Raw genomic sequence first — 25,403 nt, forward strand, 5'->3', positions numbered from 1 at the left:
CCTGTGAAGTGTTCATATAAGCTGTAGTCACTGAGCAGCTTCAGGATGCTTCATCTCCTGTACTGACAAGGTGAATTCACTTCCCTAACACCTGTGGTGTGGGTGGTATTGCTCCCTACTCCACAACCTGACCCCTTGGTTTGATGCAAGTTTTCTTTCATGTGCTCACTCCAGTGTACAATCGTATGTTTGATTTTGTGTAAGGTGCCAGAAAACGCAAACTATACAAAGTTAATTAATTCCAGAAGCTTTTACTTTATTTTTAAATTATTTTTCTTGTAAACTTTAACAGCTATCACTAATAACACAGTGGGATTTTAAAATATCCTTGGAAAACAGTATCAGTTTTGAAACAACCTAACTTTTTGGAATACATCACACTGTTGTGGGATTATTTTGGGTTTGTTTTTTGCCTTTTTTTTTTTTTTTGGACATTTCATTTTGAAAAATAAAGTGACCTTGACATGTATACAAACATACCAACTGAATATTCACTATCTGTTAACACAGCTGTGTAACTCTGCAGATTCATTTGTGGGCAACATTGTAGCTATACCCTCCGACCATTGTCCATGTGTCTGCATTCAAAAGGCTCTTCAGAGCAGACATGATCTCTTTTGTGCATTCTCTCTCCACAATGGAGCTCCAGTTCTCATTAGAACCCTTATAAACTGCCACAGTATTAATGTTATTGCTAATTGCAAAATCTTCTCACTAACTGAAAAATTAATTCAAATCATCTTTTCCATAATGATCTAAACAATTTTTCTTCCAAGTGGTACCCTAAAATGCAGACAGCATAACAGGAAATACTCAAAAGGAGTATTCCCCTCGTTTCTTAAGCAAACAGTGGAATTTGAAAAATTATACTTCCAAAGTAGAAACTGTACAACACTTAGCATACAAAAATCAATAATTAGCAATATTTAAATACAGCTTATGTGCAACACTGTTCTTGAAAGTTTTTCCTTACATGACAATGCATCATGTATATAAGTGTCTGAAGTACAAGAATTTTCCCACAGGGAAGTCTAAATACTTGGCTATGTATTTATACTTACATACCATATAAACAATCCATTTTATGTGCTATTCTATTAGTGAATTAAACTTACCAGCTGGTCTGCTCTTGCTTCTAAGTCATTAGCAAATGACAGAAGATCAACCTTGGTAACACTTTTATTGATCTGAAACAAGATGTGAACAGTAGGGAAAGAAAAAGAGCGTGTTGTTCTTGCATGTACAGACTGCTTGCACTCAACCACACCACCTACTTTGTCTACCCTTTATTTCTTAATGTTTATTGACCTTAACTTCTGACGTACTTTTGCTCTTAAGTTTTGTTATTCTTCAAAACACATCCTTTCACACAAAAGCAGATTTTTCTGGTTTGCCTATTGTTAAATAAATATTTCATTTTATGCTTTGTCCCACTCATGTCTTTAGTTTACTACAATCTCACCTCTGTCAAATATGCTGCAAAGTTTATCCCTTCTATTCCTGAAGAGCTGAAATTCAGAAGATTCTCCTTCCCAATTTCATCCAGCAGAATGATTTTGCTGAGGTTTATCTGAATATGTTCAATTTTAAGTGCTACATCTTCTGTATACTGAGAGGGAAACAAAAAAAGCACAGAAGTAGTTTGAACCCAGTACATACATCTCTGTAGTGGCCCCTCCAAGCATCTTGCTTTTGCTGACTCATCACTTCCATGAAGCAGCACACATTGATTTTTTTCTTGCATCAGTTTAATTAACTTTGATAGAATCCACCACATAATGTTCTTCCCTTCCCTGCAGTATCCACAGTCTAGCCATGCCATGTGCTAACCTACCTGTGCATCTTTTATACTAATGAATTAATTGCCTGCCATAAAGTTTTAAGCAGGCTTCTCTGAATAGTTAGTCCCTCCTAAGAGGAGGCTGAGATAAAACAGAATTCTCTTTCCCCTCCAGGAAATGTTAACCTTAAAAATTTTAGGTTATACCCCTGGCCCTAATCAATGAAACCTGGATAATCAGTATCAGCTGTGGTCAGGACAGACACTGTTTGCTGTATTGGCCACAGGACTGGATGTGCCTCCTCTATATATGTTTACTGGTGACTAAAGATGACTTGCTTATTGTTACCTGAAGTCTTCCTGCACTGCACCCAAACCTAAAATGTTACCTGTCTTGCACAGTGCACAGAAAAAATAGATGAGGAATTGGGAAACCCAACTTCCTTCCCAGCCTGCTGCAGAAACTCAAATTTCCTCTCTTAGTGCATGTTCCCTGTTCATTTTAACTGTATATTATTTGCAGCAGGGACTGTATATATGAAGTGTGGGTACAGTGCCTGGCAGAATGGAACATGGATCCCGTAGGGGTTGCTCTGTAATGAATGTTCTGGGCAACCTCAAAATTAGCAAAGTCATGTAATGACAGTGCAGTCGTGTATTATTACATCTTAACTAAAAATATTTTGTTTTATCCCAACAAAATCGGAAGTATTCTTAGAAGCACAGAATATCATGTCCTGGATCAACATAAATCTGACTGGAAACAGAAGAGAACACACGAAGAAAGGCATTTATATAAAGAGCAAGACACATTGAACACAGTAAGCAGCCTGTGCAAGATGCTAGATTTGAAGCGTCTAAGCAAGTTTCAAGATTAAACCCAACATTATTATCACCATCCATCAGCACATCAGAAACCTTCCATGGCCCACTAAGACTGGTAAAGAATCTTATTGGTAAATAGATTTCTTTCTTTCAAATGAACTTCAAAAGAAGGACAGTTCTTGCCTCCTTGCGGGATGTACTATATATAAAAAACAAAATCCCATAAACCCCAGAAATGCTATACTGTGTTTAAGAGCAAACACCTCTCCAGTCTTCAAAAACAAATGATGCACTCATGCTTTCTTTACTTACCATACTAATATTTAGAAATTCTTCAATATTGAACATGTGTTCTAGGTGAAGGGAAGTATAAATTCCTTTGTTTTCCTTGCAATCACTATAAAATAAACATACATACATCAGCCTAAAATCCACCTTGAGGAACAAGTGTTAAGAGAATGATTAACAACGTTTTCAAATTCTAAGAAAATCAGCCCTTTAAAAAAAGTTCTGGCTATATTTTTTAAAGCTGAGTCTTTAAGAAAGCAAGTAATTTCTGCAGGTATCAAAGATGCAAAATATTTTATCAAAGTGCTCAAATGGTATCATTATATAATATTATGCTAAGACTACCTCTAATAACAACTCACATATAGGAGAAAATTGCTTTTGCTAGTGATTCACTAGAAAATCAGAATGTCTTCTGGAATATGTGTGATTTTTGCATGTGCTGGAAATATGAAGCATACCACAAAACGAGTGCATAAGTACCTGTACACTTTTTCAAAAGTCAAGTTAATATTTGGATTTTTAAACAAGATGCCAGAAAGGTAGTTTTTCCAGTCTTGATTTAGTAAGTAGGGAGTATCCAAAACCTAGAGGACAAAATTCAGTGATGTTACTATAGTTCTGAGTTTTCAATTCATGATCTTTTGACACATACCCGCACCGAAGCTTACCACCCACTAATGGAAATAAAAGCACAACAGTGAATTCAACCTCTCTGGTGAAGAAAGTGAATATTAAAGCTCCATGTCACCATGAAATGCAAAATCACAGAAAAATTTATTTCCAAAGGAAAACAGGCATGCAGTATTTACACTGCAAAGCAAATGAAATCAACAAAGGATCAATGTCTCTGGCGTGCAAGGGGAAAGTAAAACCACATCCAAACTCAACTGAAGTGTTCTATAAAAAATAATGCAATACATAAAGGACAAGACCATTGGGACTTATGGGGATTTTATTCGTTGTTTAATAACTTTAATAACTTCACCTTGAATAAAGTTTTATCTTCAAAGGGCTCACAGACCAGTTTTTCTATATTTCCACCTGTGACAAAAGTGAGCACCACTACAATCATCAGCACCCAGGAGAAAAGAAAACTGAATCCAACACCACTGAAAAAGAAATAAGTTGAATAAGTTTTTGCTTTTTAAGAACAAAGTATATATACTTGAGGCCAACAGTTACCAGCTACAATAGAGATACAAAAACTGGCAGATGGTTTAAATACTTCTCTTCCAAATATGTTCTTGCCCTCTGAAATGTCTTGTATGTTTCAGCCCTGTAAAGTCTTCAGCTGAAGCGCACCTAAAATGCTCATATTTGCACTGGGCATTGCAAACTCTATTAAGAGTTAAGTTTAAGAGCCACAAAAGCATTTAATTTTCTTTTTTAAATTCAACTCTCTAGCTTTGTGCTCTCAAAAGAGTTTTAGACAGATTTCAGATGCAATCTTCTCTTGTGTCTGGTAGAAATGACATTAAACCACTAGAGAACTTCCAAGAGCAACCTCAAACCTCCTAAAGTGTTCTGAGAAAGTCAAGTGTTTCTTGTCAACTTGCATGTTGGTTTTTGGTTTTTTTGTTTGGTTGGTTGGTTTTGGTTTTTTTTTTTCCCAAGCAAATGCTCAAGCATACTAAAAAGCTATGAATTTCCTTTATATTTTCAATTATCTGCTCCCAGTTTTTGCAGTTTCCAAATGGGCTTACAAAGAATTTCATTAGCTACAGCACTCACCTTGTAACAGTAGATTCAGAGATTTTATTCTTCAGCTATGATCCTCATTGAAAGAGCAACCCAAAATTCCCAAGTCCCTCAGTGGAAGTATGTGAGATCAGTATTTATTTTTGTTCCTTTTTTTTCAGCACATATACATCAATAAACAAAAATTCTTTTCATACTATATCTTTCAAAATCAATAAAACCAGTCTTATACAGCTACCTTTATTTTATTTTTCACCAATAAGTTAAACTTACGCCATAAGAAAGTTTCCTCCAGTGTTGGAGATGCAGCCTCTGGTTGTCGGAGAAGCATGTTTATCATAACCACAGGTGCCACATAGCAATCCAAGATAGTAAAAGACCAGAATCAGGACTACCATGCAGCACAGAATGAGACAACCCAGCCACCTACAGAATAAAAGCCAAAGTGCAATGCCTATTAGCATGCAAAAACCACACTGGAGACCTGCAGAATACATAATGCAATACTGTATTCCCAACTGGCCCACTCACAGTTCTGTTTGAGCAACAAATGTTAGCCATGAAAAACTGGTTTTCCTACACTAGCATGTATTTTGTGCCAGAACATAATCACTGTTGGATTACACACAGTAGCTATTGAAGGCCTTGGGAACAAACACCACAGGAGCAAAGTATTCCCAGCCCCAGTTACTGCAGGTGGACTGTTCTGAAGCATCAAAATGCACCAAGTGGAGCAATGACTCAGAGGAGGCAGATGCTCAAACAGTAATTTATACAAGAAGCAAGGGAGAAATCTATGAATGTGGCCACTGGTCATGAAGTACATAATTGTTCTTACTGTAAGGCGTACTACTTTTTTCACACAGTGTGTTATGCTTGTAATTGTACATAAGGCTATTAAAACCGAGGCTTTGTGTATCTGTGCTGGAATGCTCTCAGTGTATGGAGCTGTTAATGGAACTTGATCAGGAGAAAGATCTTGGATAAGAACTGAACTTTATTTTTTATTAATTATATCACATAACAGTTCTATCTGCCCAATTATTTGAGCACATCCATTTATTCACACATTTTATCTCTCATTCTAGGCTTTCACCCTTTCTCAATTTCCCCTGTCCTTTCTTTACTCTTTCGTCATCACTTCTCCCAGCTTATATTTATGTTCCCCTTTCTCCTCCCTGTACCTTTGAAGAGAGAAAACAGGAACCCGAAAAATCAGAAAAAGGAGTATCATAATTGAATATGCATAGCCAGTAAAGAAAAACATTAATGCTGACAGGCACATTTGTAAAAGAATATTTAAGAACAGCAAATAATGCACCTGTAATTATGAAAGGGAAGGATAGAAAATAATTTGGACAACTGTAGGTTTGTTGGTTTCATTTGTAGTTGAGGTACTACTAGGTTAGGTTTGACAAGAACAGGTATTTAAATGCCATGTACAAGAGATATATTTCTCCACTTTTTTTGTATTTAAATGCAAGACTAACAGAGGCGTACTGTAGCAGAATGAAGCAATGTATTTATTTAGTTAAATGCAATCTGAGCTTCAAATAAAATATTGATAAATTTGTCATATTAAGACTCACCTCAAAAACTGACATATAAGGAATGGGCTAAAGGTAAGGTTATGTAGGGTTCTTACAAATTCAGTCTTTTGCTCACTTTTATTTAACATTGCATTAAAGCCATTAGCACACTTATTCTGTAGCAGTGAAACTGATTATGACACAAAGATAGAAGGAATTATCAACTATAGGATCAGCTGAAATGTCAAAATGTAGGGAGAACTTGATGAGCTTGAGGACTGAAATGACTAAATCTGGATAAAGTTAAATGATATGAAATGAAAAGCTTCATGCTTCAAAACATGAGATTATTACTCAATTACAGGAGTCACACAAGTTATAGGAAGAATATCTTTTTCTCACAGTCAATCAACACATGCATTCACAAGGGCAAGTACTACACCAGTAGCACGGGGGCATAAAGATTTAGAAGGTATGAAGCAGAATCTCTGATACTCCTCTGTGGCAGAAAGGGTGCAATAAAAAGGGATTGGCTTCAAGGCCTCTCCGGTCCTGTGCTTTCGCAACTTACCTGCAACTCAACAAAAACAAGCCCTCAATAAGAAGTCACCCTGGTACTGTGAAACAATCCATTCCTTTATGCATTACATCTCTTGCTCTGTAGTGGAACACCATCCAGATGTTGATTAACTGCACTTTTGGCATTTACCAAAATGTCAGTAACAAACAACTGCTTTACAGCATCTTTGTTTCACTGTGTTCATCATTAATAGTTTAATTGCCTTTACAGAACATTAAAATATTATGAAGTATTTATTAATCACAGGTAGCAAATGACTCCTGCCTTATTTCCTGTACATACCTGTAGAAATCATATTGCTCCACTACTGGAAAATAATCCTGAACATATGCTTCACTCTGTGTAAGAGATACCATCAAATCTGCTAAAATATTCTGGACAGGCAGTGTTTTTGTGAAGGTAGTGATATTTGAACCAATGGATTCCAACACGGTTTTGATATCTAGAAGAATAAACATACTGCACTGTTACAGATTCATAGAAGAAATTTAGGCTCCATGTATGCATTATAAAACGCTATTAAGCCATGTGCCACATGTAGCAAGCAAGCCATGAAGACAAGCGTGAGGAAGAGACAAGCAGGCAACACAAACATTTAGCTTCAAAGTAACACAATGGCATTTTAAAATGCACACTTTATTTTTAGCATTCAGTTTAATGATGAAAGATGTAGATGTCGAGCCAGAGTTCTCTTTCCTTTCGTCATAATGAATATGTCGCTTTTTATCTAGCCAGCTTAAATCTTGCTTTTCGTGCAATATTGCACATGGTAACACTGAGCAAAACAATTAGCCGCTAAGTTTATGAAAGAGGAGATCAAAAAATCTATTTAAACTCCATCTCTTGGGAATACAACACTGTGAAGGAGCCTATATTGAGGATCTATACTAGTTATTTTCAATCTTATTAAAAAAGATTACTTAAATGAATTCATTCCAATTAGTTAGCAAAATTCTTGAGATAATTATCAATTAAGCCATTTCCTCAAATTATAAATGAACATGCTACCCTATTACTTACAGTTTAGATACAAACTATTCAGGTACAAAGATTATTTCTATTATTATACATATTGTCTATTTGTAAAATGCAGTTTCTGTTTACTCCTTCCCTTCTTTCAACTTGGAACATACTTGAAACAGCAGGATGCATAACTATAGGTTGCTATTTGGTAGTAGGAAACACCTTCCTCTTTCTCAAACAACAAGTTTTTGGCTGTTTGTTTTGATGTTTACTCTTCTAAATTCAATTAGGTACCAAAACACTCTTCTTCTTTTAAAAGAATAAGTTTACAAATAAATGTTGGGGGTTTTTTTAGTAAAGGGGCTTTTTTTTTATTTGCTTTGTAACTCAAACTCACTTTTTATAAAAACAAAACCCCAACAACTTATAAATAGATAAATTAAGATTGCTTGTCTGCGTTTAGGTGTATCAGCAGATACAGAAAATGAGTAAATCTGCACTAGACTTCCTAACGTAGTGTAACATCAGTTTTGGAAAACTGGCTCATTTTAGGCAAGTTCACACAGTATGCTATGCTTGTATAAATACTGTGTTTCATTTTGCCTAGGAGGACAAAAAAAAAAAAAAAAAAAAAAAAAACATACACTATACTAATTTTATTCAAATGTCAAGTGTCCAGGTACTGCAAAAGAGCAACAGTGTAAAGTCCAAGTAACAAAACAATCAAAACAGACATTTGAATTACCCTTAAGGCATATTTTACCTCCCCTTCGCCATCCACTACATTTTAATACAGCAGCAGGCAGGTTCAGGTTTTTTAACACACTCCTAAATTACATCATAGACAGAACAGTCAAGGAAAATTAGCTTTTCAACCAAATAAAGATAAAGCATCAGTGTGCAGTTGGGATCCCAAGATTTCTCATTATTTGAGCAGTATAAAACTTCATAAAATACCATATGGTCTATTCTTAGATTGAATTTGGGGTTCTTGTTAAGACGCAGTTGCTTTCTATGGTTTTTTTTTGTGGCACCAAATTAAAAAAAAAATATTGTATTTCCAATTTTAATTATCTTTAGCCCAGGAAATATATTATCAATAAAAGAAAAAAAATCAGTAAGTGATGTGAAAACATCAGCATTAAACAATCAAAGTGAAAAGATAGTTTGTCCTCACCTGATAAAATATTCCTGGTTTGATTCACCACTAAGTCTGGAGTATCATTAAATGCTGCATAACCCTAAGGGTAAAAGTTGGAAAATTTATGAGTTTCTCACTGCCAAATTACTTGCAATTTTCTTTCTTTTATGCAGATAGTAAAGGCATACACATGCTAACATGTACATGGTAATATTATGAAAAATACATTTTTATCACTGTGTTAGAAAACGTCCAAGCAAAATAGGAACTCAAGGATATTTCAGATTCAGTTTGCTCTCCAGGATATTCTTTGAAAAAAAAAACCATGTGAATTTAAATATACATGTATTGGTTACAGACATCAGGAAATTTATAGTACTATTGCCTAACAGATGTACCTCATAAAACAGAGTGAACATATGAAGGCTCAGGAAGTGAAAGGAATTCCTGTGTACCAGTCAAACACCTCCTCTTTGCAAGTCTATGCCTTCTTAACATGAAACGCATGTTACACAATGAAATTTTGTAGATAGTCTTGCAGAAATACTAATAGTAATGACATTGGATCCATTGCACCAGATTTAATATCAAATACACACATATAGATTTTGAAAGACATATTTCAGAAGAGCTGGAAGACAATATAACTAATTAGGAGAGTGTGTGGATTTTTTTTTTCTTTAGTTTGAACCAAAAAATACAGAGTGTGCTGGTATATCCCTGTTTCTACCTATGTTTTTTTAAGGACTGTTCTTTCAAGCAGACAATTAGCAATCATTTTTGATCTGTAGGATACCCTGGGGATATAAAGCATATATTCACATTATCAAATATTAAGTCTTGGCCAAACAATGGGATAGTAAGGAGAGATATCTACCATGAGCCAGGATGAGGTGGGGACAAGAGAATTCTGCTTGAGAAAGCCAAGGGGAAACAAGGGATATGCAAGTATTCCGATTTATTAACAGCTTACAAGTCTGTCAAGAAACATACCTTTTGAACCAGACTAGAAAGGTCTATTTTAAGGACATCATTGACCTTCGCAAGCTGTGAGCTCACTCCTGGCAACTAGGAAGCAAAAAGAATTCTTGAGTCACATTAAATAATAGTCTTGCTAATTTACTAATTATTTAAAAGGTAGGAGAGGGTAAAGAAACTAGAAAGACAATTTCTAGTAGAATCTTTCTAGCACACTCCTGAAACCTTTGCTGTACAAAACCAAAGCTTAATCTCAGCATTTTTGGGAGGGCAGATTATTTCACTGCCCGGAGCAGCACTTTAACATAGTTGCTTGACACACATTTTATCCTCTTCCACACACAGAAGATGAAAACAGTAACTGGAATTACCCAGAAACACCGAATAAGAGAAGGTCGCTTATCTCACAAGTCACAGCACACATCAAGCCATTAAGTTGCAGAGATACCACTGGGCTCATTCAGGGCAATCACACCGTAAGAATCTGAAAAATATTCTCTTACCCCACTAAAGTTGGCATTGATGTTCAGTTGATTTAATGAATTCCTGATGATATTGCAAGTTGAAGCAGTCTGAGCTGCAGAGCATGCAGAATCACTGAGGGTGTTGTTTAGATGCATTTTAACATCTGTCAAGTTTGCATGAAGTCTCTCTGTTCCCTCCTGCAAAACCTCTACAGAGACACTCACATTTTCCAGTGCTTCCTTTGTTTCTCTGATGGCTGCAAGGATGTGAAGTTTAAAAAAAAAATAGTTAGAAACCAGTCTACAGATACAGATATGAAGAGAAAGTGCACATGTATAAATGCTATGATATTCCTAACAATACTGATTTAAATAACCCTGTCTCCCTCCCAGAAAAAAACCTCTATCACAGAATACATATTTACTGCACATAAAAATACATCCTTATGTTTTCCTACAAACAAATGTAGTCGGGCTACTTTTATTGAGATTCTATCCACTTTGCAGATTACTCTTTTCTACCCTTTCCCTACCTCTTCTTATTCAGTGGTTTCAGTAAAGAATTTTAACACTTGGTCATTAGAAATTAAAAGGAAGGCCATATCCACAAAACAGTTCTTTTCAGTATTTTGTTTGTTATCCAACCCACAAATTACGTAGCTACAAGATGAAAGGGAAAGAGATCATGTTATATCAGCCAAGCATTAAGGAGCGTTGGACATTATCTGGCTTTTGGTTTCATCCCAATCACACCAAACAAACAAACAAAACCAACCACTGAACAGGTGTTTAGCAAGACAAAAAAACCCACACAGATACAACTATAGATACACAAAAATAAAGTGCACTTCACACAACACGAGGCTCTATCATGGTTTTTACCTTTGATAGCCCTTTCCACTTTGACTTCAAGACAAATAAGAGAAATAAAAGCAAAAAGGAGAATGACGAGTGAATGAGAAAGAATTCAGGGGTAAAAAAAAAAAGCAAAGTGACTCAAGTTCACAGATGCCTTTCCCTTTGCTCTATAAGCTGTACTTGATTTCAGAAAAAAAGCCTTAAATAGAAAAAATAATAGAGTATTTTCTTTAAAGGGAGACAACTAAGCATAAGCAATGCTAAACTCAAAGATACAATGAAGAAATGATGGTTAGCACTCTGATAATAAGCTTGGCTGTGTACAGGAACGAGGCCAATATATGTTCTTTCCTTGACCTGTCAAAGACTAACCTGTAAAGACCTATAGACAGCTTTTAAAGCACAATTTTCCTAGTCTCCCTTATATTCAGTGAAAAGGGAGAACAACCTGGAGCACAGAAGCCAGATTTCATCTCTCCAATGACTGCTGAAACTACGTATCAACAGCAGCACAAAAATCTTGATTCAATTTTTAAATACATTTATAATCAAAATATACAAAATCCTCAGTTTAAAAGAAACATCAAGGCCTGTTGAAAAACGGTAAGTTGAATCATGGTACTGCATAAAACAGTCTCATACTGTGCACTACAAAGATACCTGTTTTACCATGGCAACAGAACATTAATATAACAACGTGTACATCTTTACCTCCTGCCATTGTCAGAGCTGCATCAAGTGCAGGATGTACTTCTTTTCCCAACTGTTCTTGAACTCTGCTTCCAAGCAAAGGTCCAACATCTGTATTATGGAGCAATAAAAAAAGCCATTACACACCAGTTCAGTTTAAACTACCTCTTAGTATAGATGCTGTCAGACTCTTACTTAAGAAAGTATACATATTATTAAAACTTCTCAAACGGCCTAACAGTCAGAACTTAGTGACAGAAGATAACACAGGAACAGAGTCCTCCTTTGGCTAGCTACAGGCTAGTGAAAGTTAAGTGAAAGCAGTAAATCAAAATATGACAGAGAATATTCACTAGCACTTGACCATATAGGTTAACATTTCAACAAACTCCAAAATATTTATTTCATTGCATTTACCATTTTTGAAAATGGGCTTTTTTCCAGAATCAATCTTAAGAGGTCCAACATCTGGACAGGAATTTTGTTTTTACACATATTATTTTCATAGTGCAAGAGAAACTAAGAAAAGGGATTCTTTTCCCTTCTCCTGTTCCTCATGTATCCAGGAATGTCAAGGTCACCCACAACCTGCCAGTCATCTCCACTGAAATCCCTTAAGCGTGTTAAGCACATGTCTCCGGTCCCTGTCCCCCCCCCACCCCGCAGTGCATTCAGCACTGATACAGCTCTGGCTTCATGCCTACCCATAGCTATCCTCACCTCCAAACCCTCCCAGCTCACTGCCCACAGACAGAAATGATGCTTAGTTCAGCAAGAAGACAAACACCAAGGAGAGTTTGGTGAAACATCTTAATGTAACATATCCTTTAGGTAGTCACTGGGTCCCCTCCATTTTCAGATCATGGTAAACAGCTTTTTGAATTTTTTGCTCCTAATGAGATGGGAATGCTGCATGGTACAGAAGCATCCATTACTGTCATGTCTGACTTTGGATAAGAATTTTTATCAAGCATAAAACACTTTTCAGCATTTCCTTAGGGTGGGCACACTGAACTCAACTACACTTCTCTTGAGGTTTATGATACTGATGATTCCCTTAGAATGAAATCATTTTATTCCCAGGTGTCACACATTTAACTCCAGTATTTGAAGAAAATAAAAGCTATTTTTATTTATTAACGAGCACTCTCATCACAGATCCAGCTAGGTTCCTGTTAACTAACATATTAAATTAGCACTGAGAAGAAATAAATATTTAATTTGAAATTTTGGGTTGGAGTGCCTAGGAAGCTACAAGCTAGTACTTGAACTGTAGAAGTACAGTTATTATTATTATTATTATTATTATTATTATTATTATTATTATTATAGACTTAAAGATGACACTCATTTTTTTAGACCAGAATGTTCCTGCCTAGAATTAAGTAAGAAGGCTACTTTACTACTACTACTACTTTTGCAATCACATTCAACATGCATTTGTAGCCTCATATAAACAAGACACATTGACCTCAGGGTATGCCCAGCTGGCTGCATTGAAAACTGCATTTAAAATATGCTTTAAACCTAGACACAATCATAGATTCTGAGCATAGTAAGTCAATTTATAATAAGTGGCACGTTGCATAGTTTGATCTCAGCAACAATACTGTTTAAAATCAGTTTTGGTATTTCTGTATTTCACTTCAGTCTGAAATGCAGACCTGTATACGTTTATTAACGCCTGCTAACAACACATCTTGAATTCTAATCTGCACTGAATATGGTTGGCCCTTTCTACTATCAGTTTTGCAAACTGATGATTAAAAAACAAAAAAATCAGTGATTGTTTCTGTTTACTGAGAGCTTGAAAAGGTGATGCCTCATTGTAACTGTGCTGAAAGAGAAAGCATAGCAGTTGTATTTCAAGTTTTATCTCCTGCTTTTCAACTGCTCATTCTGAAGTGGCAAATAGGTTAAGCAGCTTTAGAGAAAAGATAAGCTTATACCTCAACTCTAGCTGAGTAGAGGACAAAGGTATAACAACAAAAATAAACAGAGATCCCTCACTCGTTGGAAGCATCAAAATTAGCTAGTAGCTCTGTTCCTTGACATTTGGCTCCATAGGTAAAAACTGAGGAACAGTATTCTAAAAAAAGAGTTACGTACTACTGGTTACTGAACTATAAAAAAAGAAAATAAAATATTAGCCTGACTTATTGTAAAAGCAATTTAATAAAAGACTTCTTTCAGGAAACAATATGCATAATACCAGCTCTAAGACATTTTACGTTAAATGAATTTTGGGTTTTAGTCTCATTTACCACTGAGAACAGCACTTCTGCTTAAAAACCACATTCTCATAAAATTTCACTTTGCATTATGCGCTATTTACAGCATGTCATTGAAGTCTTTAAACACACATTGCTAGCCCCCCCATTTAAATCAAAGTACTTACTATTTAGTTCAGAGAGTGCTTTATCCTTAGTTGTATTGTACTGGTTCACCAAGTAATCAATTTGCTGAAAAGAAGATGGAAAAAACTCCTATTAAAATAATTGGAAAAAAGTACTGCTTTTAAATAGTGAGTCAAACTGCCACTTTGAAACAATCAAAATATGTGCAAACCCTCAAAATCCTGGCTCTCTACTGGTTTTGGTTAACTAAGTATTTTAAAATCTTGCTTGGCAGAACTATACATAGCAAAAAATGTGTTTAATTGGCAAATCTACTTAATTGGAACATCTCTGAGGTAAATGATTTGGCTAGAAAGTGTTAAGTAGCAGGAACTGTGGCCTTATGAAGGCTTCAAGCGAGTCAGGTCAACACTGTTTTGCATGTCTTCATCTCTGTTATTTGATTTTCTAGCAGCATTAGTTCCTACTTTACTGAGAGGCATGTGGCAAGTTGATGGGATGGTAATTTTGAAGTAATTCACCAACAAAACCGGCCTGTATCTGGGGAGCCTCTCAGAGCTTCTCTTGCAGAAAGAAGCTGGCTTCTCTGGCTTAATGCAAATGGTTTTCCTTACCCACAGCTAGATTTGGCCCGGTCACAACTTGAGCTCTACCACGCAACCGTAACAATATAGAACAGCAACTCAGTTACCACCAGATTCTGGGTTTGGACAAAAGCCTAACAAAGAACCAACCCAAGTGGAAATATTACTATACTAATTTTGAAAAGACATTAAATAACCTTAACTGATTTCTGCATGTTTAAAATAATGCTTTACAAATTCTACCACAATTGAATTAAAGTAATGTAAAAGTTACACACTTGACAAATGGGCTTCAATGGGTGACTCAAATGTGTACCAAAGTTTATCTGGCTTGCAATCTCAAACTTTCTATGGAGTAGAGAAAAAAAACCCACCCTCAAACCAACCTATTGATCACACAGTAGTGGATGTAATTAAAGTATGATGAACACCTCCTGTTTCTAAAAAAATGAGGAAAAAAAATATAATTTCTTACTAAGAAGGTTGCAGGTATATTTTTGTTTATTTGTTTGCTTTGTCTTCCAAGGCTAACCTAAGGACTAAAATTTTGCAGGGCTACAGGTTTTGCACTGTCTCCAGCAATGTCACAGACAAAAGGCGATTCTGTATAACTAATAGTGTTATCACTCAATACTCATAGTCCGCAAATCTTCTATGACATGAACTCTTAACATGTGACTTCTTTTCACAAATCCTCTTATATGCTGTACACCTCATACTGGTAAGTCAAGGACATCAGTTAGGATTTCAGAGCTTTATAGCCAATTAGTTGGATTTTGCAACTTTTTCAGGAAGCTGAAGTCTATCCTCAGTAAATTCCTACAAATGTGTATATATATATATATATATGTTACTCCTTTATCTTGTCTGACAAAACGACTTAGAAGATATACTTGTGACTGCATCACTCATCAAGTCTAAAAAAGAAAAATTAATAATCCTGCATAGAAACTCAAAACCTACTACCTAAGTGAGACTTTGAGGAACCCCTGGCACAAATGTTCAAGTCCTGACACTTTTAAATTCCATAATTCAGGTGCTTTTATTAACTTTTTAGCCAGTGTCTATTTTTTCTCTATTAAGATAGTTACTTTTATGTAACAGATTTTCTACTCCAACATTTCCTATTGCTGGCATACAGCATGCTGTGGAGTCTAGTGGTTTCTGATGCAACTGGATTACATCTTTCTGTGCCTCGAGTCAGCTCCAAACGTGATGAAAGATACTCGCTTTCAAGAGAGAGGTTTGTTGGCATGACCTGCACTTCCTCCATATAGCTCCAGCACTAGACTGTCACAACACCATGCACAAATTAGTAATTGTATACGGAACAACTCCAGTATGCAAACATTTAATGGCATCCCCAGATTTCTCCTGTTCTCATACAGTCCTGTCAGCAGAAAAACAGCCCAGACTTACTGTGGCTACCACATTCGTGGATCCCACATAATTGTGTGAATTTCACCTAAATCTAATTTATCAGTCACATGGAAGTAAACCAGATTAATTTCATTAATTAAAATCAATGAAAGCCAAGGTAATAGGACTATTAGACTTTTTTCCTCTAATCCATGAGAACAACTGAAATTTGTACATGAGAAAGTTCATAAGGCTTCCTTACTAGCATTTCTTTTTTTCTTTCAGTGCAAAAAAGATATGCAGAGGACTGCTTTTAGGACTCTAAGGAAAGTTTAAAAGTAGAAAGGAGAGAATCTTTCCTGTTCAGTACAGCATAGTATGACACTGGTTTTAAGAAAAAACAGTCAAAAATACTTCTAGAAAGTAAGTTATTGTAGCTCAGTCCCAGAGCACATAAGTCCAAAATATAAGGAAACAAGAGAAAGCAACAAGGAATTCAAGGTTTTGTGTAATATTTTTTTTGTATGTATTCTTTTCAAAAAAAATATTTTTCCAAATGATTCACCTTCTGCTAGTGATCTACACTAGTTCAGTAGGAGGAAAAAGTACCTACAAGCATCATCACAGCACGCTCCAGGAGTAGAACTCAAAAGTTGCTCAAAGAATGCTGATCCATCAGGATAACTCCCTAACATTTACTGCTGTGTGAAAATGTCTTACCTTGGATCATTTGTTCTACTTTGTGAGACTGACACACAAAGAATAAACAAAAATACTGCAGGTGTGATTTATACAAAATAGAAACAATTATTTTCAGCAATACGTCTTACTTACACCTCTTCCCTCCCACCCTCACTCCCCATAAAGAAAAAATTATTTACCGCTGGTGTGTCGTTAAGGAAAATTTTCAGATCTTTAAAATTACTGTTAACCAGTTTCTTTGCTCCTCGGACTTGGTTAGTTAAATGCTGGTTGGCAGCATACGCACAGAGCACTCCAACACTACAAAAAATACAGATATTTCTTTATTACTGTAAATGCCCATTTTGACATAAAACAGAACCAAAAAAAGTTACAGGGGGAAAAAAAAAAAAAGTTGACATTATCAAAATAAAGGTCTCCATAAATTTACATTCCCTTTTTCTCACTACAAGTTCTCACATGCACCATGAGGCAGAGTACAGGAACTAGCCATAAGGACCAATATTTTACTGCTAATTCAAAAAAAGAAAGGAAAAAGCAATGTTAACCCAAAGTCTTCAGAAGTTATTAACGTAAAGTTACTTATCCATTTGCATTGACACTGTCAGAAAATACGTATAGCCTAAGCAAACTGTAGAGAGACTTAGAAATGTTAGGCTCTTTTACAAGTATCACTAATGTTGACACAGCTACAAGTAAACGCTCCTAAGTTAGCTGTGAAAAATAATATTTTACATTTGAAAACTTCAGCAACATTTACTCATATGGCCCAATTTACTTACATAATTGCATAGATACTTTAAAAGCATGAAAGAAGGCCCTATTAACACTAAAACAATATAAAAACACTTCCTGATACCAAAACAAAAGGTGGCAAGTGAGCTAGACTTCCAGTTAGCACTGCTGCTGATTATTTTCTATCTGATCATTCCCTACTGTAAAATTCTAATTACAGGATGGCAGATCTGCACAAACAATAAGTAAAAAGGCAATTAAAGGTCCCATGAGAGACTTCAAAAGCTCTCTTAGCATACATGATCCGTAATTTTTTTGTTTAGTTTAGGTGTAAACCAGACTTAAACAGAAGGATGACTTTTTGGTTTTAAACATCTCACATTCACACCCGCTAACCTTTCAGACAAGCACCAGAGTAATACCAGAGAGGTAACAGCCTCAAAAGCAGGCTGACTACAAACCCACTTGATAGACTGAGCACTAACTTTCCATAGATTTAACTGGTAGACAGCACAGATCCTCTAGACACATTGTACACAACACATCTCCCAAGGGATTGCATTACAGGCAGTTCCTGCATGGCGCACTTGCTCAGTCTCTTACTTTGCATTACAGCTCAGTACTAGAGGCAGCACCCTGAAAGGCCTGATATGGACAGGAGAAGAGTCGCACTCCTCCCAGACTGTCAAGCCTCCTGAGCTGGGGTGTCAAGAAGACCTGAATACTAATATTTTCAAATAAGATTTAGAGAAAAGCTATACCAGGGTCCCTATGGGACAAAATATATATGGTAAGTATAATTCTTGCTCCAAATAATGTGTGTTGAAAGGAAGCCATAATACAGCCACATAAACGAGAAATGAGATGGTGGAGAGCAAATGGGTACCTGAAATAACATGATTTGTATATCCAGGCAAGACAGGAGCAAACACCCTGATGATGCTTGTCTCCTCTTATCAGCAATCCAAAACCAAATCTTCATCTTTATTTTGCTTTTCCAAACAGTGTAAAGGCTTGTTCTCCCAGTAAAACTGGTCTCAATTACAAGAATTTTTACTGCTTTGACAAGTACTCTCAGTAGGAAAATTCTGATTTCAGAACATGATACAGGGAGAGATGGCAAGACTATATGCTACAGGTGCTGGTCTATTAGGATCACTTCACTAATATTTTTCTAAATATCAAAAAATACTCAGAACAGGATGACAGAGTTTAACACAAAGAAGTTGCTTCTCTACCCGAAATTTCACAGCTATGTCTCTGAAACTATTAACTACATTCCCAGAAGTCACTAACGAACAAAGGTACACCAACGTTTATGTTCCTACTTATTTAACTATCAGCAAATGGCATGGTTTTATTTCCACTATGATCAACACTCAGAGCAGCCGTTATCATCAGCTACCACCCATGGAATGAATACTCTGAAGGCATAAAATGCCAAGAAACTGAATAACTTTAAACATAAGCAGAAGTAACTGGTTTCATTTTGAACACATGCAATGTATTATTTCTCTTCACTCTACACTGATGGTAATAGCTTGTCTTCTGATTTAAAAGTAAAGTTTTAAAAACAATCTCAAGCTATCAGGAAAATTAAACAATCTGTATGTCACTCTGAGGTTCGGAGTTTATAACAACAGCCTTGTTCTTTGGACAGCCAGCGTTTTTATGTCTTCAGTGTTAGGCTCACAGAGCAGAAAGGTCAACTGGAAGCTAACAAAGCAGTACTTTGTAAGACCTGACCATGATCATTTTTCTTCAGTCTCCTAAATAGATGGAGCAGGAGGAAACAAGATAGCAGGGATGATTTAAACAGACAAGGCACTCAGAACAACTGCAGCTACATTCTAAATGTAACTAAACAAGCACACAACAGCAGAGAGGAAAAATCAATTTATTATCAAATTATTATGTAACTGAGCCTTGAGTCAACATTCAATAAGCAACTATGAGAAGAAAGTTATAAAGCAGGACATGCCTTTTCTGTAACAGATTAGAGAACTGTTTAAACAGTCTCTTTAGGAGTCAGATATTCCACTTAATTTCTTGTCAGGTTTCACAGACCAATATAAATGTTACCAATCCAGTTGCAGGGGGTGACTCAAGCTTTTCCTTTAGCTGTGCTCGCAAAAAACTTCAAGTCACAGAATTGAAATCCTGAACCAACATATTGAAAGAACGTCACCTTCCTCACTACTAATGAATTTGAAAAATAATGGGCTAGAGATTTCTGTACCAACTTTTTCACCAATTCTTTCAGATAATGTTGACTCCCAGGTCCTGAACAACATACATTACCAATCTTGCAAAGCTAAGAGGACTTGTATGAAGCCTGCATGAAGTACTTGCCAAGATACCAAGGATCATTCCCTTTCTTCAGACTTGGCTCTCCCTAGCTTCATACATGGCAGCTTCAAGAAAGATATCAAATGTCCCTTCCTTGCTTTTACAATATAGAGGAAGTAATGAAAATACATTTCTTTCCCAAAGAAACCATGTGTTTGCCTAAGCTTGCAGATGACTAGGAAATAAGATGTAATAGCAGGTCTCTGTCCCTAAACTCTCAGTTAACCTCTGAAGAAAAGCACATAATTGTTTTAATGACAAATGTGGAATATCAAACCTACTCCTCTATGTAACAAATTACTTCTGCATTCTGTGCTCTTCAGCAATAGAATCCTACTTTGTCGGACAACACTCATGTATAAAAACTGTGAGTTACCAAAACTACTGCATTTATTTTTGACTCAATCTAGCAAAAGAAATATTTCAAACACTAAGTGCATATACTGGAAAGTGACACACGGCCTACTTACTTTAAGATATGTATGTAAACACAAGTCTTCTGACTTGTTTCTTATACCTCTCCCTTGAGGAAAGTATACTTCCCACATGCCTCCCCTTCAAAGTGCAGATATAGGTAGAATTTTTTTTTTCTTTAAATAAAAAAATTGTCATCTTTATATTTCCTTTACACATCATTCTAGTAAACTTAGTATTAAAACCTCATCCTAATTACCAAAGCTCTATATCAGTGGAAAAGTGCAAAGAAATCATGTTCCTCGTGATTTAAATCTGCTAACTTAAATCTTCTAAAATCTATATTAACAGCATATATATGTCAGTGTGAACTTGCACGCTGACACATAATAAAGCCATCCCTATGTTACTAGTTTTCAACAGTTGTTGTCTATCTACACAACCTATTGTAAGCTCTGCATTCAGAGTCCTTCCCCGACTAATACTCTCTACTATGCATTTGACCTGTACTTCCCAGCAAAGGAAGGACAGCTTGGACCTGCCTTTCCATACCAAGGACTGAAAAATAAAAAGTTTAATTAAAAAAAGGCCTATGCTTCCTGCTCTTCAAAGTTCTGATTCTTTGACTGAGAAAACCCCAGAATGGCTAGCACTGCAAGAGAGAGGGAGAGGAAGATGCAGAACATACACTTAAGATAGTAATCCTGAAGAACTCCATTTTCTAGAAATCCTTCCCACTCCTTTCAGCAACTGTCTATATATATGTTCCACTGGAAGGTCTTTAAAGCAAAGCTCCACTGGCAGAAGTGTGGGTTCAGGGTACTCTGATAGATGCTCACCTTGCTAAGTGCACTTTCTACAAAGAGACTTGGATAGACTGGATTGGTGAGCCAACATTAACAGGATGAACTTCAACAAGGCCAAGTGCCAGGTCCTGTACTTGGGCCACAACAACTACTCCATGCATCACTATACGCTTGGGGAGGTGTGGCTGGAGAGCTGTCTGGAAGAGAAGGATCAGGGGGTTCTTACTGACAAGCAGCTGAACATGAGCCAGCAGTGTGCCTGGGTGGCCAAGAAAGCCAACAGCATCCTGGATCATATTAGAAATAGTGTGACTAGCAGAATTAGGGAAGTGACAGTGCCCCTGTACTCTGCACTGGTGAGGTCACACATGGAGTATTGTGTTCAGTTTCGGGCACCTCAATATGAGAGAGATCTCGAGGTGCTGGAGTGAGTGCAGAGGAGGGCAATGAAGCCGGTGAAGGGCCTGGAGAACAGATCCTGTGAGGAGCGACTGAAGGAGCTGGGACTGCTCAGTTTGAGGAAGAGGAGGCTGAGGGGAGACCTCATCACTCTCTACAGCTCCCTGAAAGGACATTGTAGAGAGGTTGGTGCTGGTCTCTTCTCACAGGTGATTAGTGACAGAACAAGAGGAAATGGCCTTAAATTACAACATGGGAGGTTGAAACAGGACATTAGGTAAAAATTTTTGGCAGAAAGAGTGGTCAGACAGTGGAATAGGCTGCCCAGGGAGGTGGTGGAGTCACCATCCCTGGATGTGTTTAAGGGCTGTTTGGATGAGATGTTGGGGGATATGGTATAGGGGAGAACTTTGTAGAGTAGGGCTGATGGTTGGACTCGATCTCAAGGTTTTTTTCCAACCTGAATGATTCTGTGATTCTGAAGCAGGACAGCAGTTAGTGAAGGAGCCTATGGCATTCCAGTTACCTGGCAGGGGTTTGAGACACATACTCCCAAAGGAGGTCCTCAACATTGCATGAACCTTAAACTCTACCTGAACAATGAGAGGACTTGCTTTAGTGATTTCATTTTGATGTAACGGAGATCATTTAAGTTTTTGTTCTTTTGGCTCTGTCTGCGAGAAGCCATAAGCATTTAACATGCACAGGACTAAACTCTTTTGATGATTTTCATAGCTTATGTATTCAGTTGTGTCACAGTCCTTGAGAACTGTGATTCTGCAAAGAGCAGCGACAGGTAAATCTTCCACCTAAGCTGAAATTGTATGTTAACTTGGGGGAAAAGTAGAGAATAAATCCACAAGGAGACTTAGTCTGACTACAGTATAAGAAATGAAGAAATAGTTTTAAGTAAATCTCAGGCTTTGTCCTTTTTTGTTGTTGTTGGGGCAATGGCTACCAACAAGACTGTCCTTCTGTGTTTCAGTACAACAGTAAGCAAGCTGACATGGGCTTAAATAGATCCAGGCATAGCATCTTTTCTTCCCTTGTGAAAGAAGATCCAGGAAGGGCAGCAGAATCCTGCTTTGTATGGAGGTGTACTGGAGACCTGGTGGACAGTTGTATTAGCCCTTTAAAGTCCTATCTTGCCTTACACAGCACTCACAGCATTAAGAGATTTAGCCAGGGAGTCATATGAGATTATCTCCACCCATGGAAACCTGCAGACAGCTCAGACCAACCCCTCCCTTAGGGTAAGCATCTGATACTCCTGATGTCTCATACAAGAGAAAAAATAAAAATATGAGTTAGAGAGGCAGTTTTCCTGGCCCTTGAAAGCATTTTACTAGGGATCTCCCAGTCTTGACCTGGGAAGCAGCACTTGTCAGTGCTAGGTATGCTTAATACCACAAAAATAGCTGGCAGCAAATGCACAAGTTAAGAGACCAACAAGGGGGACAACCTCTTGATTTCTCTGACAGGCAACATTCCTCAGCCATTATAACCAGAACATAACACCATGCAAAAGAGCATACTGCAACACAGTGTAAAGCTAGCTAGCAAGCTCTGTAGGCTGCCTTCAGTTTTGGCATACTGAGAGGTAATTTAATAATTTACTTTGAGGCACCACTGTATTATGAAGAATTTCTGTTTTGTTATCATGTCAGGGATACACCTACAGTACCATTTGGCATTCAGAATACTTAAGTATCATGTTTGTTAGTGATGCCAGGGAGCAAAGAGCATGTTCCCGTACCCAGTATCAGTGTGGCCTACATTTGAGCATAGGCAAGGTCTCAATTTGTCATGACAAACAGCAGTAAAATAAAAAAAATTTCTAGAATACAGTGAAGTGACAAAGAAAGTCCACCTGACCATACAGTCACATGGTATAGATCAAAAGATTATTTTTTTTAATTATAATCACAAAATAAGGATAGTAGGCAGGTGAAAATATGAAGAAGTTGAAGGAAAATAAAAAACCTGAAAGCAAACAATGTATTTTGAAAGCACCTACAGGGAAAAGATAAGTCTTGATTGTAATCCTCCATCACCCTTTCCACACCCAGCACAGAACAGGAGTATGTTCCTAACACCAACAAGTGCAAAAGTGTCTCCAAACTCCAGGATTTTACAGTGAGTGCATGCATGAATTAAAACAAAGTGTCCAAAAGAAAATGCATTATTCTGAACTAATATGAAAACCTGGAGGACAGCATGTACTGAAGAAGGTCACACAATTGCTTTTCTCACCACTACTACACTATTGAGAACAAAGCAGTATGTTGTTACCTCAAGTTCTCTACGGGATGGTAATTGAACACAGGACACAGAATCTTACATTCGTAAGTTTAACGCAACATTCTGCAGTTGCCCTTCTGAGACAGGCAAAAACTTCATTTGCTGAACTCAAGCCTAATTTTTTTTTGTTGTTTCACATCTACATTCCTCTCAAGTGAGTACATAATGACCTAGGGATAGCAATGGTAGTAGCATTTTTATGATGCAGTCACATTTTCTTTAATAAGCAATAATATTACTTAGACTAATAAAATAATTTCTGTACCTGTAGGCCAATACAGTAACATTATTTGTCATATGACACTGCAAAATTAGTGCTATACCAAGCTTCATACTGTTGTCTTTATTACACTTGCCTTATTATTAAAGAAGCAACAAAAAGAAATGTTGCAAAACAGCTCCTCTGACAGTCAGCATTTTTCTTCTGTCTTTGATGCATTTCCCCACCACAGTTGTCACAGCAACGACACATACAGAAGCAAAGTCCCACAAGAGGCAGTAACAAAATAAATAGCAATCCCAAGGCTGCGGTGACTATAAAACCGATTTCATAGTAGATGGCCTGTAATTCAGACAAAAATAGTGGTAATAGCAGATATCATACAGTAACTGCAATCAATATAGAGCAAATAATTAAAAAAAAAAAATCAAACTACAGACTAAACCATTACTAAGTTACCAAGGTTACAGACTTGGTGTATTTTGTCAATAATTGACAACTTTTCAACAAAAAGATACACAACATCATAGATACTGATAGTTAATAATTATTTAGCTAGAATATTAGCTAGGTAAACTACAGGAGTGAGTGCTAAGAGAGAAATATGCTCATAAGAAACAAATGTGAATCAATGCAATTGAAACAGGATAAAAATGAAGACATTTGATTTCCTGGGCCCCAAATTTACTGTTTTTCACATCTGTTTCCAAAAAGGCTCCACAAATGTCAGCAAGGCTGACTAGATCACTTTATCTGGGAGGAGGGAAGGAGGCTTTGCTTGTTCTCCTTTTTAATCAGTTATGAGTAGAAAGGTTTGTATGAACTGCCAAGCTAAGTACTTCACTGGATGATTGATTGCAATGGCAAAGGTTTCTCCAAACTGCTGAACTTAAAACTGCTTAGGGACTGGAAAACATGAAGGAGTGGATTTTAAACTCTCAGGTAAAGATTATTTTTTCTGCTGCCAAACAGCAAAGCAGCAGCAACTAAAAGGATGCTTTCAAAAGCTGGAAGGAGTGAGAGGGAACAATACGGTACAACGTACCCTAACTAGCTTTTACGCTCGAAGCAGTGCAAGTGCCCCAGGACCAATAATCCTGGCACAGCCCCCACGCAAGGTGACATGGCTTCCATGGGACAAGCTGTGACCTGGCCATGCTGTTTCCCTCTGCTGCGAACACAAGCCAACACATCCAGATCAGGCAGGTGTCTGCACAGAGCTAAACAGCATGGTGTGGGCACGTCCCAGTAGTCTTTCTTCCCTGATAAATCTCTTTTCTTCTTTCCTTTCCCAATTCTAGAACAAATTTCACACTAGTACTTTCAGTCCCCTTCTGTTTTACTAACCTGCCAGCACAAGGGCAACTTGGCAGTAAAAGG

The 25,403-nt window shown here is 36.9% G+C and overlaps 1 protein-coding gene and 1 long non-coding RNA gene across 5 annotated transcripts in view; one reads left to right on the plus strand and one right to left on the minus strand.

Moving 5' to 3' along the window:
• Nucleotides 1-25,403, minus strand: part of PROM1 (prominin 1) — a 62,041-nt gene that overhangs the window by 11,225 nt on the left and 25,413 nt on the right. For 3 of the 4 annotated variants that reach the window (XM_026847075.1, XM_026847076.1, XM_026847074.1), the window contains exons 5-19: nucleotides 24,160-24,365; nucleotides 16,979-17,099; nucleotides 14,196-14,259; nucleotides 11,819-11,908; nucleotides 11,132-11,155; nucleotides 10,289-10,506; nucleotides 9,801-9,875; nucleotides 8,841-8,907; nucleotides 6,986-7,151; nucleotides 4,868-5,020; nucleotides 3,882-4,005; nucleotides 3,377-3,480; nucleotides 2,918-3,002; nucleotides 1,463-1,609; nucleotides 1,116-1,187 (exon numbers count right to left, since the gene is read on the minus strand). In XM_026847075.1, coding sequence (XP_026702876.1) covers nucleotides 1,116-1,187; nucleotides 1,463-1,609; nucleotides 2,918-3,002; nucleotides 3,377-3,480; nucleotides 3,882-4,005; nucleotides 4,868-5,020; nucleotides 6,986-7,151; nucleotides 8,841-8,907; nucleotides 9,801-9,875; nucleotides 10,289-10,506; nucleotides 11,132-11,155; nucleotides 11,819-11,908; nucleotides 14,196-14,259; nucleotides 16,979-17,099; nucleotides 24,160-24,365 — 1,716 coding nt within the window. The remainder of the gene's footprint in view (nucleotides 1-1,115; nucleotides 1,188-1,462; nucleotides 1,610-2,917; nucleotides 3,003-3,376; nucleotides 3,481-3,881; nucleotides 4,006-4,867; nucleotides 5,021-6,985; nucleotides 7,152-8,840; nucleotides 8,908-9,800; nucleotides 9,876-10,288; nucleotides 10,507-11,131; nucleotides 11,156-11,818; nucleotides 11,909-14,195; nucleotides 14,260-16,978; nucleotides 17,100-24,159; nucleotides 24,366-25,403) is intronic. The other variant, XM_026847077.1, reaches the window with a different exon arrangement.
• Nucleotides 3,959-21,386, plus strand: LOC113479291. The gene is made up of 3 exons (XR_003398220.1): nucleotides 3,959-4,073; nucleotides 5,439-5,440; nucleotides 21,376-21,386. It is a non-coding gene; the product is annotated as an uncharacterized LOC113479291 (long non-coding RNA).

This window comes from Athene cunicularia (assembly GCF_003259725.1).
Source record: "Athene cunicularia isolate RWA chromosome 4 unlocalized genomic scaffold, athCun1 chr4_part1, whole genome shotgun sequence".
NCBI classification, from domain to species: Eukaryota; Metazoa; Chordata; class Aves; order Strigiformes; family Strigidae; genus Athene; species Athene cunicularia.